This window comes from Anolis sagrei, chromosome Y (assembly GCF_037176765.1).
Source record: "Anolis sagrei isolate rAnoSag1 chromosome Y, rAnoSag1.mat, whole genome shotgun sequence".
NCBI lineage: Eukaryota > Metazoa > Chordata > Lepidosauria > Squamata > Dactyloidae > Anolis > Anolis sagrei.
The window spans coordinates 63,737,494-63,749,836 of NC_090035.1; the positions used below are offsets into that span (position 1 = coordinate 63,737,494).

The 12,343-nt window shown below is 47.0% G+C and overlaps 1 protein-coding gene across 1 annotated transcript in view; it reads left to right on the plus strand.

The window, feature by feature from the left end:
- Window positions 1-9,609: 9,609 nt before the first annotated feature.
- Window positions 9,610-12,343, plus strand: part of LOC137095313 (leucine-rich glioma-inactivated protein 1-like) — a 28,785-nt gene continuing 26,051 nt past the window's right edge. Inside the window, exon 1 of the mRNA XM_067461791.1 lies at window positions 9,610-9,858. Coding sequence (XP_067317892.1) covers window positions 9,668-9,858 — 191 coding nt within the window. The 5' untranslated portion in view covers window positions 9,610-9,667. The remainder of the gene's footprint in view (window positions 9,859-12,343) is intronic.

A 12,343-nucleotide genomic window follows, 5' to 3' on the forward strand; every position in this document is an offset into this window, starting at 1 on the left:
CAGGTACAACATGAGTCCTGCCAGTCATTCATCACCTGAGGTGATATTGGCTGGATTGCCAGGATGATCAGAGAAGGGAGGAAGAAAGGAAGGGGGATTCCTCCTTTGCTTCCTCCCCATTGCTTTAGCATCCCAGGTTGTTGTTTTGTTTTTGTTTTTTTCGTGTCAGAAGCGACTTGAGAAACTGCAAGTCGCTTCTGGTGTGAAAGAATTGGCCGTTTGCAACGATGTTGCCCAGGGGATGCCTGAATGTTTTGATGTTTTACCATCTTTGTGGGAGGCTTCTCTCATGTCCCCACATGGGGAACTGGAGCTGACAGGGGGAACTCATCCTTGCTCTCCCCGGACAGTTGAAGTTACTCCAGGTGACGAGCAACTGACAGGACCCATGTCACATCCAGAGACCGCCCCGTTCAAAGGGGAATGGTAGGGAACAGTAAGGATGGCACCACTGTGTGGTGAGGACTCCTTTCAGCCTTTGCAGTGGTCATGTGGATGAGCTGTATAACCCATTCCAGGGTTAATCCAGTGTATGCCATGCTAGATTCGGTTCAGAATAAGTGATCAGTGTGGATCCTTCTCTACTTACCAGTTTTTTGAGCAGTCCACAGTATCTGTAAAAACTCTCCTCTAGCACGATATTTCAAGTCCGAGTGGAGGCCAGCCTCTCTCTTTCACTCATTGGTCTCCCAGGACTAAATATTAATATGAGATGCCATGAGGGCCATTCAGTTCCAATAATAAAGACTCGGAGGGAAAACAAAAGGGCCTTAATGGAAAAAGACAAACCACAAAGACTCATTCGTTATGATGGAGATTCATGGAAAGAGTCAGAAGGCAGCGCAGCAATGGCTCCTCTATTACAGTTAAAGCTATACTGTATAGACTAGTGGTTCTAAACCTTCCCAATGCCGTGACCCCTTAACACAGTTCCTCATGTTGTGGTGACCCCCAACCATAAATTATTTTTGTTGCTTCTTCACAACTGTAATTTTGCTACTGTTATTAATTTTAATGTAAATACAGGGTGAGGCAGCATAACTTCTTTTTTTCAAAACTTAATAAAACCCATTGTATGAATCAGATTTTTTTTATAATGTAGGCGCATACCTAAAGTTTTGTTTTACATAGTTTTGAAGATCAAATTAGGTAGGTGACGTCCCCCATTCTCCATTCTCCATACACTGAGTAAAACGATTTCTGGCGTTTGTCATGACTCTTGCAAGCATAGCAGGCGTTATGTTGGCAATTTTTTCCTGGATGTTGGTCTTCAAATCTTGTAGGGTCCTTGGACAGTTCACATAAACACGGGATTTCAAAAAAACCCATAGAAAAAAATTACAAGGGGCCAAATCTGGAAAGCAGGCCAGTCACTCCAAATCCGCTCGAAAAGTAGGCCTCAACGGCAAAAGCACACTCCTCACTGTTCCAACACATGATGGTGACTGAACTGTGTCAGGACAAAACTTCATACTCCTGCCTCTTGAACGAGACCACTGGCGCTCCTCTATGTCTTCAACCGACTGAATGGTGCGCATTTTAAAAAAGGAAGTTATGCTGCCTCACCCTGTATCTGATATGCGGGATGTATTTTCATTCACTGGATCAATTTGGCACAAATACCGGATATGCCCAAATTTGAATACTGCTGGGGCTGGAAGGTGAGTTATCTTGGCATATGGGAGTTGTAGTTCACCTTCATCCAAAGAACCCAGCTGATGACAGATTTGTACCAAACGTGGCACACAGACCCACCATGGCCAATTGGTGGGATTTGGGGAGGATTGACCCATAATTTTGGGAAGTGTATTTCCCCCACATCCATATGCATTTTCCAATGGGAACATTAATTAAAACAAAAACAAAAGGAAAGACTGACTTTTTCCAATAAATAGCTTTACAAATTACCTAAGCTGCTTCTGCTGCTGCTTCTCCTCCTCCTGATGCTGCTGGGCCACTCCCAGTCCCACGTTGTGTGAGTGCTTTTCCCCCTGCCTTGAAGAGACTCACTAGTGTGAGCCTCCCTCCCACCTCACACACTCTCCCTCACCTGCACGTGCACACCACACTGCCATGTACTGAGGATGACTGCGGGATAAAAATAAAATGTTATTATTATTTTATTATTATGTTGCCGTCCTTCATTATTCAATCTCCATGTAAATATCCCCATTAGCTTCTCCTCCTTTATTTTTTTAAACATAAATTTCTGGTCTTTAGGGTGATAAAAAGGAGCCCCTGATGGTGCAGTGAGTTAAACCACTGAGCTGCTGAACTTGCTGACCGAAAGGTTAGCAGTTCAAATCTGGGGAGCGGACTGAGTTCCCGCTGTTAGCCCCAGCTTCTGCCAACCTAGCAGTTTGAAAACATGCAAATGTGAGTAGATCAATAGGTACCACTCCGGCAGGAAGGTAATGGCGCTCCATGCAGTCATGCTGGCCACATGACCTTGGAAGTGTCTACAGACAACGCCAGCTCTTCGGCTTAGAAATGGAGATGGGCACCAACCCCCAGAGTTGGACACGACTGGACTTAATGTCAGGGGAAAACCTTTACCTTTACCTTAGGGTGGTAGAATTGAGGTTTCAATAGTTGATGAAATTTCAGAAGCCAAAACAGGTGAGGATTAGTAGTCTCCCATGGCAGCTGATGGCTTCTATGTCAGTGGAGGCAATGAATGCACTTCATGTTCATGTCTGAACTGTGAAGAACCTATCCAAGGTAGCAGTGCCCACCCCCTCCCCAGGAAGTTCACTTTCTTCAGAAGATGAAGAAGACTTATGGCAATCAAGTCCTCCTTCAGAAGTTCAGCCTGAACAACCAAGTTCTCCTCCAGTTCATCAGGGAGGTGGGGGCTGGAGGAGAGATCTTCAAACCTTCCTGAGAGAAGAAGAATGAGGCATTTGATGCAGACCGTCAAATGCAGTGAAGAATTACAAGTCTATAGCTGTGTGCTCTCAATACTGTTGGACATGTGGACCTGGACTGAACTGTCAGTCTTTAAAAGCAGGCAAATGTTGAAAGCTACTGAAAGCAAACTTCAGTTCACTGCTTAAGTATTATTATTATTACACTTTATTTATATTCTGCTTTATCTCCCCAGCTGATTTCTATCTGGTTTCAATAGAGGAGAAGTGGAGAGCCATTATAAGTCTCTGAAAGTGTATATATAAGGCAAACATTTGATGCCTTTTTACACAGTAAACAGTGATATACAATACACAGACAGAGGTAAAGGCCTTTGCTTCCATCTCCGGCTTTCTGGAGACGATGCTCGACTCCAGCCATGGGAGGTGCTCTTGTTCCATTTTTCCATGCCAATGAGCCTGTTGTCCATAGACTTCTCCAATCATGTTGCCAGCATGTCAGCATGGGGCACTGTTTTACCACCCCGCCAAGGCAGTACTTATTGATCTACTCGCATTATATGCTGCATTATATGCAGTTTCTCAAGTCGCTCCTGACACAACAAAAAAATTATATGCTTTCAAACTTCTAGGTAGGCAGAAGCTAGGGGTGACAGTCAGGAGCTCACCCTGACTGGTGGTTTTGAACTGCTAACCCTCTGGTCAGCAGATGTGCTGCAGCTAGCAGTTTAACCTCTGCGCTACCGCTGCTCTTGTTGTAGGTTTAGGATTTATGAGCCTCAGACTCCTCATTGACTTTTAAAGTTAGACCTTGATCTGAGTTATGGTTTCTTGATCTCAGACTGTGAATTATTGGATATTTTTCATGCTTTGGCTTGTATATGGTGCTGAACCTACTTGGGATATAATTGTCATGGCCTATGGCTGGTACAATAAACTATTCATTCATTTATTCATACTTAGGATATTGGCTTCAGCACCTTGGATAGCTCTTCTACAGTATGGACTATAGTTTGGAATGAGATTGCTACTTTGCTGGGAGTTCAGTTTATTTTAGTGCTTTTGATAGAAAAGAAATTGGCTATGGCTGGTTCTTTCAGATGCTGCACTTTCTATATAACTCCTTATATGTCAATAACTGTATTTGTTTTGTGGAACTATGAGGAGCTAGTGCTAGGAACTACTATTTAAAAGTTCTGCCATACTTCTGAAGTTAGCCTGGCTTGAATGCTCAGCTGGGACCCCAAGAGGTCAGAGTTCAAACTCTTGCTTAGCCACAAAAATCCACTGGGTAATTTTGGAAAAGTCTTCCTCTCAACCTGAGAGGAAGGCAATGGGAATCTTTCTCCAAATAAATCTGTCTCAAGAAAATCTGATGAAAAAGTAACCAGAAGTTGGAATCAACTTGAAGGTATATAACAATACCTCTGATAAGCTAACCTACAACAACCCAGTAATTCCAGCCATAGAAGCATTTGACAATACAAACCCAAAGACTGGCACCATATTTGTGATCACTGACTACCGATGTTTCTTTCATTGTGGATGCACCAGGACTGTGGCGCAGCTGTCTGAGTGTCAGCTGCATTAAGATCATTTCTGACCAAAAGGTCATGAGTTCGAAGCCATCCCGGGTCGGAGTGAGCTTCCGACCAATTGTGTAGCTTGTTGTTGACCTTTGCAACCCGAAAGACAGTTGCATCTGTCAAGTAGGAAAATTAGATACCATCTATGTGTGGGGAGGCTAATTTAACTAATTTACGAGGCCATAAAAAAAAAGACTCCAGCAAAGCACTTCAGCAAAAGCATGCGGGGAATGTGGAAGTACTTCATCAGTGTCGCAGATGGATGATGAAAGTGACAGCTCCCCTGGTGGCCAGAAAAAGTTAAATAGCCTCTGACTGTCTGCCCCTATCTGTTGGGGTTTTTTTGTCGTGTCAGGAGTGACTCCTGGTGTGAGAGAATTGGCCGTCTGCAAGGACGTTGCCCAGGGGATGATGATTTTGGATGATTTTGATGTTTTTATCATCCTTGTGGGAGGCTTCTCTCATGTCCCCACATGAGGAGCTGGAGCTGATAGAGGGAGCTCATCTGCCTCTCCCCGGATTCCAACCTGCGACCTGTCGATCTTCAGTCCTGCCGGCACAGGGGTTTAACCCACTTCACCACCGGGGGCTCCCATATCTGTTGTGTGTCTTTGGCATTGAATGTCTGCCATATATGTGTACATTGTAATCCGTCCTGAGTCCCCTGCAGGGTGAGAAGGGCGGAATATAAATACTGTAAATAAATAAATGCATACATACATACATACATACATACATACATACATACATAAATAGCAGGTAACTGCAGTAACTGAATTTCCAGGTCTGGGAAGAAGGTGATATACCCCTGGGGGCAGTGAGTGTCCCTTGGTTACTCTTCTAAATGTGAAAGGTGTGTGTCAGTTGTGGATTGGAAAGGCTTGTTGATGTCCTCTGCCTTAGGAAAAGCCAAACATTTCATCCTTCATAACCGCTTGGTTAGTAACACTGCTGGTGTCTGTCTCACTCTGCTAGCAACATTGGACATCTTTGCAGTGAAGGAGCTGTGGCTTTCAAATGCATGCAACGCATGCCCATTCCAAGAAAGGGGGAAAGCAAAGGTGTTTGTGTGTTCCTTTGGACATGTTCTTCGTCACTGGGAAGATAACGATGCTGCTAATTTTGAGCACCATCTCCCCCATCCCTTTTTTTTAAATCCCAATTTCATTTGCTTCAGTCTCCAGTGAAGGTTGGTTGCTGTGCCAGCCAGGATCCTGCATTGCTATTGGTTGGCAGCTCGGATATGTGTGTGTGTGAAAGCGGCACTGATGTATCTGCGGAGACAAGAAAAGATGAGAGAAAAGGAGGGTAGGGGAGTGAGAGAGAAACAGAGAGAATGAGAGAGAGAGAGACTGACTGCCTGGACCCATGATCTTTGATAACAAATAGAAGCCTTAGATGATCTGCTTTCTGACAGATGGCGATGGATTGGGGCCATCAATGGGTTTCAAAGAACATGAAAGGTACTGCAGATGACTTCAACCTGAGAAGTCTGTCATAGCAAAGCATTTGATGAACCAACCTGGACATATTATTTGAGAACACAGAAATGCTGGACCACTCTATCTACCATGTCAGGCTACACAGGGAAGCCACTGAAATCGACAAGCGTTGTGGACAATTTCAACAGAAAGGAGGAAATCATGAAAATGAACAAAATCTGGCCACCAGTATTAAAAAAAAAACAAACCTCTAGAATCAGGACAGTAAATAAAGAGCAACACTCAAAAACAGGAATTCCAGACAAGAAACAATCCGGGCCAGCTAATCACCTTCCAACAAATAATATGTTGTGTCCAGGGTGGTTCATCAAGTGCTCTGCTATGGCTGACTTCTCTGGTTGAAGTAGTCTGCAGTGCCTTTCATGTTCCTTGAAACCAGACTCATTGATGGCCCCAAACCATCACCATCTGTCAGAAAGCAGATCACCTAAGGCTTCTATTTGTTATCAAAGACACTCAGCCTCTCTCCCCCCCCCCCCCCCCCCCCGCTCCTTTTCTCTCTTTATCTTTTTTTGTCTCAGCAGATACATCAGTGCCGCTTACACAGACAGCTTACACACACACACACACACACATATCGAGCTGCCAACCAATAGCAATCCAGTAAAGCTGATCTGAGATGGTTCCAAACAATTGATTTTAAAGTGGAAATGATTGGTTTTAGTTTTTATGTATATTTATAGTTTATTTTATGTTCCTGCATAGAACGTTTGCCGTATATATGTTGTGCTCTGCCCTGAGTCCCCTTAAGGGTGAGAAGGGTGGAATACAAATGTTTTAAATAAATAAAGGATTTCCCCCAGGCAGTAAGCAGCCAGACCTTGAAGCTGCATGGCTATTCAATGCTAACCAAGGTATCCATTTGCAACTTTCAGGACAGTAAATAAAGAGCAAAACTATAAAACGGAGGTGGGGGGGGGGGATTCCAGACAGGAAACAATCAGGGCCAGTTAACAACTCCCAACAAAGGATTCCCTCAAGCAGGAAGCAGCCAGGCTTCAAAGCTGCAAGGCCATAAAATGCTAATCAAGGTGGCCTATTGCAACATTCACAGTTGCCTCCAAGAGACAAGAGTTCTTTCTCTCACCCTGGACATTCCAGAGATATATAAACCCCACTTGCCTTGCTTCCAACAGACCTCACAATCTGTGAGGATGCCTGCCATAGATACAGGCAAAATGTCAGGAAAGAATGCTGAGAAGTCTGCCTAAGGACTCCTTTGTTGGGAGGTGTTAGCTGGTTCCGATTGAGTCCCCCAGGCAGGAAGGAGCCAGACTTTGGAGCTAAAAGGCCATTAAATGCTAATCAGAGTTCTGACAAGCTTTCTTTCTCCCACCCTGCCATAGGAGCAGGCAAAACGTGGGACAGTAAATAAATTGGGACAGTAAATAAAGAGGAACACTCAAACAACAGGGGAATTCCTGACATGAAAAAATCAAAGACATCCCAACAAAGGATTCCCCCAGGCAGCAATCAGTCAGGCTTTGAAGCTGCAAGGCCATTCAATGCTAATCAAGGTGGCCAATTGCAACATTCGTGGGTGCCTCAAACAGACATGAGTCCTTTCTGGACATTCCACAGCTATATAAACCCCACTTGCCTAGTTTGCAACAGACCTCACAACCTCTGAGGATGCCTGCCATAGATGTGGGTGAAATGTCAGGACAGAATGCTTCTGAAACATGGTTATACATCCCAGGCAAGAAGGAGCCAGACTTTGAAGCTAAAAGGCCATTAAATGCTAATCAGAGTTCTGACAAGGGTTCTTTTTCCCACCCTGCCATAGGAGCAGGCGAAACGTCAGGAGAGAATGCTTCTGGAACATGGCCGTACAGCTTCAAAGTGGCTGGTTGCTGCATGGGGGAATGCTTTCTTGGGAGGTGTTAGCTGGTTCTGATTGAGTCCCCCAGGCAGGAAGGAGCCAGACTTTGAAGCTAAAAGGCCATTAAATGCTAATCAGAGTTCTGACAAGCGTTTTTTCTCCCACCCTGCCATAGCAGCAGGCGAAACGTCAGGAGAGAATGCTTCAGGGACATGGCCATACAGCTTCAAAGTCTGGCTGGTTGCTGCAGGGGGGAATGCTTTCTTGGGAGGTGTTAGATAGTTCTGATTGATTCCCCCAGGCAGGAAGGAGCCAGATTTTGAAGCTAAAAGGCCATTAAATGCTAATCAGAGTTCTGACAAGGGTTCTTTCTCCCACCCTGACATAGGTGCAGGCGAAACGCCAAGAGAGAATGCTTCTGTAATTATAGCCATACAGCTTCAAAGTCTGGCTGGTTGTTGCATGGGGGAATGCTGTTTTGGGGAGGTGTTAGCTGGTTCTGATTGATTCCCCCAGGCAGGAAGGAGCCAGACTTTGAAGCTAAAAGGCCATTAAATGCTAATCAGAGTTCTGACAAGAGTTCTTTCTCCCACCCTGCCATAGCAGCAGGCGAAACATCAGGAGAGAATGCTTCAGGAACATGGCCATACAGCTTCAGAGTCTGACTGGTTGCTGCAGGGGGGAATGCTTTCTTGGGAGGTGTTAGCTGGTTCCGATTGATTCCCCTAGGCAGGAAGGAGCCAGACTTTGAAGCTAAAAGGCCATTAAATGCTTATCAGAGTTCTGACAAGGGTTCTTCCTCCCACCCTGACATAGGTGCAAGCGAAACGTCAGGAGAGAATGCTTCTGTGATTATAGCCATACAGCTTCAAAGTCTGGCTGGTTGTTGGATGGGGGAATGCTTTCTTGGGAGGTGTTAGCTGATTCTGATTGATTCCCCTAGGCAGGAAGGAGCCAGACTTTGAAGCTAAAAGGCCATTAAATGCTAATCAGAGTTCTGACAAGGGTTCTTCCTCCCACCCTGACATAGGTGCAGGCGAAACGTCAGGAGAGAATGCTTCTGTAATTATAGCCATACAGCTTCAAAGTCTGGCTGGTTGTTGCATGGGGGAATGCTTTCTTGGGAGGTTTTAGCTGGTTCTGATTGATTCTCCCAGGCAGGAAGGAGCTAGACTTTGAAACTAAAAGGCCATTAAATGCTAACAAGAGTTCTTTCTCCAACCCTGCCATAGGAGCAGGCGAAACGTCAGGAGAGAATGCTTCTGGAATTATAGCCATACAGCCCGGAAAACTCACAGCAACCCAGGGTCCGATGGAGAATGTGATGAAGCCGATGTTTTGATAGTCCAGTGGTTCTCAACCTGGGGTCCCCAGATGTTTTTGGCCTTCAACTCCCAGAAATCCTAACAGCTGGCAAACTGGCTGGGATTTCTGGGAGTTGTAGGCCAAAAACATCTGGGGACCCCAGGTTGAGAACCACTGGGATAGTCGATCAATACAAAGACTGGGAGGGGGTTTAAAAGCAAGCAGGACATCTTGGGAGGGGTGCCCAGGCCTCTGGCTGTCTCTCTCCCTGGAGGGGAGTCGATGGGGCCCAGATCAGAGGAGGAGGAGGAGGAGGAGGAGGAGGAGGAAGAGGAGAAGGCGAGGAGCCTTGTTGCCCCGGAGCCCGGCGCAGAGATGCTGGCCACCAGGCAACGGCGGCGGAGGGGGGAGCTCCTGAGAGGCTCTTAGAGCCCAGCTCGTCGCCGCTTGGAGGAGCGAGGGAGGGAGGGAGGGAGGAAAAGGGAGGAAGCGGAGAGGGGGGGGGGGGGGTCCCCGCTTTGCGGTGTCGCCGCAAGGAAGGAAGGAAAGCAAGGAAGGAAGGAAGGAAGACAAGGAGGCTGGAAGATGGTGTGGCGGCTGGGGCTCGGGGGGGCCGGCGCCCCTCTGCTCCTGCTGCTGCTGCTGGCGGGGCCCGGCGCGGGTCGGAAGCCCCCCAAAAGGAAGTGCCCGCTGGGCTGCACCTGCACCAAGGACACCGCGCTGTGCGAACGGGTCAAGGAGATCCCCCCGGACCTGCCTCAGCACCTCGTCTCCCTGTAAGCCCCCCCCCCTTATTGTTCTTACCTATTCTTCTTCCTAAAGATATGTCTTCTATCTAGAGATATGTCTCTATGATATGGGGGGGGGGGGGGTCGCACTGCCTCCATCAACACGCTTGGCCTGGCCAGGGGTCTTTGCCATCCCTCATTAACCCCTTTCCCCCCATCGCCTGCTCCACATGGAGTCAAAGCATTTCACAGACCCTTGCGACCCTCACGAATGACAGGCCTGGACCAAACTTGGCACTGTGCAAACTGGCAGGGTTTAGGGGTGATTGCTCTGGGAGTCTGGGAGTTGTAGTTCACCCTTATCCAGAAACCCCAGCAGAGGATGGATCTGGACCAAACTTGGCACACAGAACCAACTGTGAATACAGGCTGGGTTTGGGGGTGCATGCCCTGGGAATCTGGGAGTTGTAGTTCAGCCTTGTCTAGAGAACACTGAACCCAGCAGAGGATGGATCTGGACCAAACTTGGCACACAGAACCAACTGTGAATACAGGCTGGGTTTGGAGGTGGGTGCATACCTTGGGAATCTGAGAGTTGTAGTTCAGCCTTGTCCAGAGAACACTGAACCCAGCAGAGGATGGATCTGGACCAAACTTGGCACACAGAACCAACTGTGAATACAGGCTGGGTATGGGGGTGGGTGCATACCCTGGGAATCTGGGAGTTGTAGTTCACCCTTATCCCTTATCTTTGCCATCCCTCACTAACCCCAAGGAAGGTTTTGGGGGGCAGAAAAGAGATGCTACAAGACCCCTTTTCCCCTATCGCCTGCTCCACATGGAGTCAAAGCATTTCACAGACCCCTGCAACCCTCACGAATGACAGGCCTGGGCCAAATTTGGCACACAGACCGACCATGGGCAACTGTGCATATTGGCAGGGTTTGGGGGTGACTTACTTGCTTGCTTGCTTACTTACGTACTATGTTTATAAACCATCTTTCTAACCCCTGGATGATTGCCCTGGGAAGCTGGGAGTTGTAGTTCACCCTTATCCAGAAAACACTGAACCCAGCAGAGGATGGATCTGGACCAAACTTGGCACACAGAACCAACTGTGAATACAGGCTGGGTTTGGGGGTGCATGCCCTGGGGATCTGGGAGTTGTAGTTCAGCCTTGTCCAAAGAACACTGAACCCATCCAACGAGGGTTTGGGGGCCAGAAAAGAGATGCAACAAGACCCCTTTTCCCCTATCGCCTGCTCCACATGGAGTCAAAGCATTTCACAGACCCCTGCGACCCTCACGAATGACAGGCCTGGACCAAATTTGGCACACAGACCGACCATGGGCAACTGTGCATATTGGCAGGGTTTGGGGGTGATTTACTTGCTTGCTTGCTTACTTACGTACTGTGTTTATAAACCACCTTTCTCACCCCTGGGCGATTGCCCTGGGAATCTGGGAGTTGTAGTTCACCCTTTCCAGAGAACACTGAACCCAGCCAATGATGAATCTAGACCACACTTGGCACACAAAACCAACATGGCCAACGGTAAATATTGGCTGGGTTTGGTAGTGATTGCCCTGGGGATCTGTGAGTTGTAGTTCACCCTTGTCCAGAGAGCACTGAACCCAACTGACAGTGGATCTGGACCAAACTTGGCACACAGACCAAACAAGGAGGGTTTGAGGCCATAAAAAAGGCTCAAAGATCCATTTCCCCCATTCCCTGCTCCACATGGAGTCAAAGCATTTCACAGACCCCTGCGACCCCCATGAATGACAGGCCTGGACCAAACTTAGCAGACAGACCCACCATGGGCAACTGTGCATACTGGCAGGGTTTGAGAGTGATTTCTTTATTTATTTACTGTATTTTTATACCGCCCTTCTCACCCCTGGGTGATTGCCCTGGGAATCTGAGAGTTGTAGTTCACCCTTGTCCAGAGAACACTGAACCAAGCCCACGACAGATGGGAAAGATTTATTTATTTATTTATTTATTTATTTATTATTTCGCGTATTTCTACCCCACCCTTCTCAACCCCCGATGGGGGACTCAGTGCGGCTTACAAAGGCACAATTCGATGCCTGCATAAGCGTAACAATGGATAAAACATGTAAACAGCAATTATAACAATTAAGACAGTCAGTTTATACATCAAAATCAATAAAAACAATCTAATACTCAGCATTCGCCATCTCAAAGTCTGTAATTCATTCCACATTGTCAAATACTATCGATTCTGGTCATCATTGTCCTTATCTAACCGCCAGATTGCCCAAAAGCCTAGTCCCATAACCATGTTTTTAATTTCCTTCTGAAAGAGAGGAGGGATGTTGATGACCTAATTTCTCCGGGGAGTGAATTCCACAGGTGAAGAGCCACCACCGAGAAGGCCCTGCTTCTTGTCCCCACCAACCTCACTTGTGATAGAGGTGGGGTTGAGAGCAGGGCCTCCCCAGAAGATCTCAAACTCCGAGGTGGGACGTAGAGGGAGATGCGTTCGGACAGATACGCTGGGCCGGA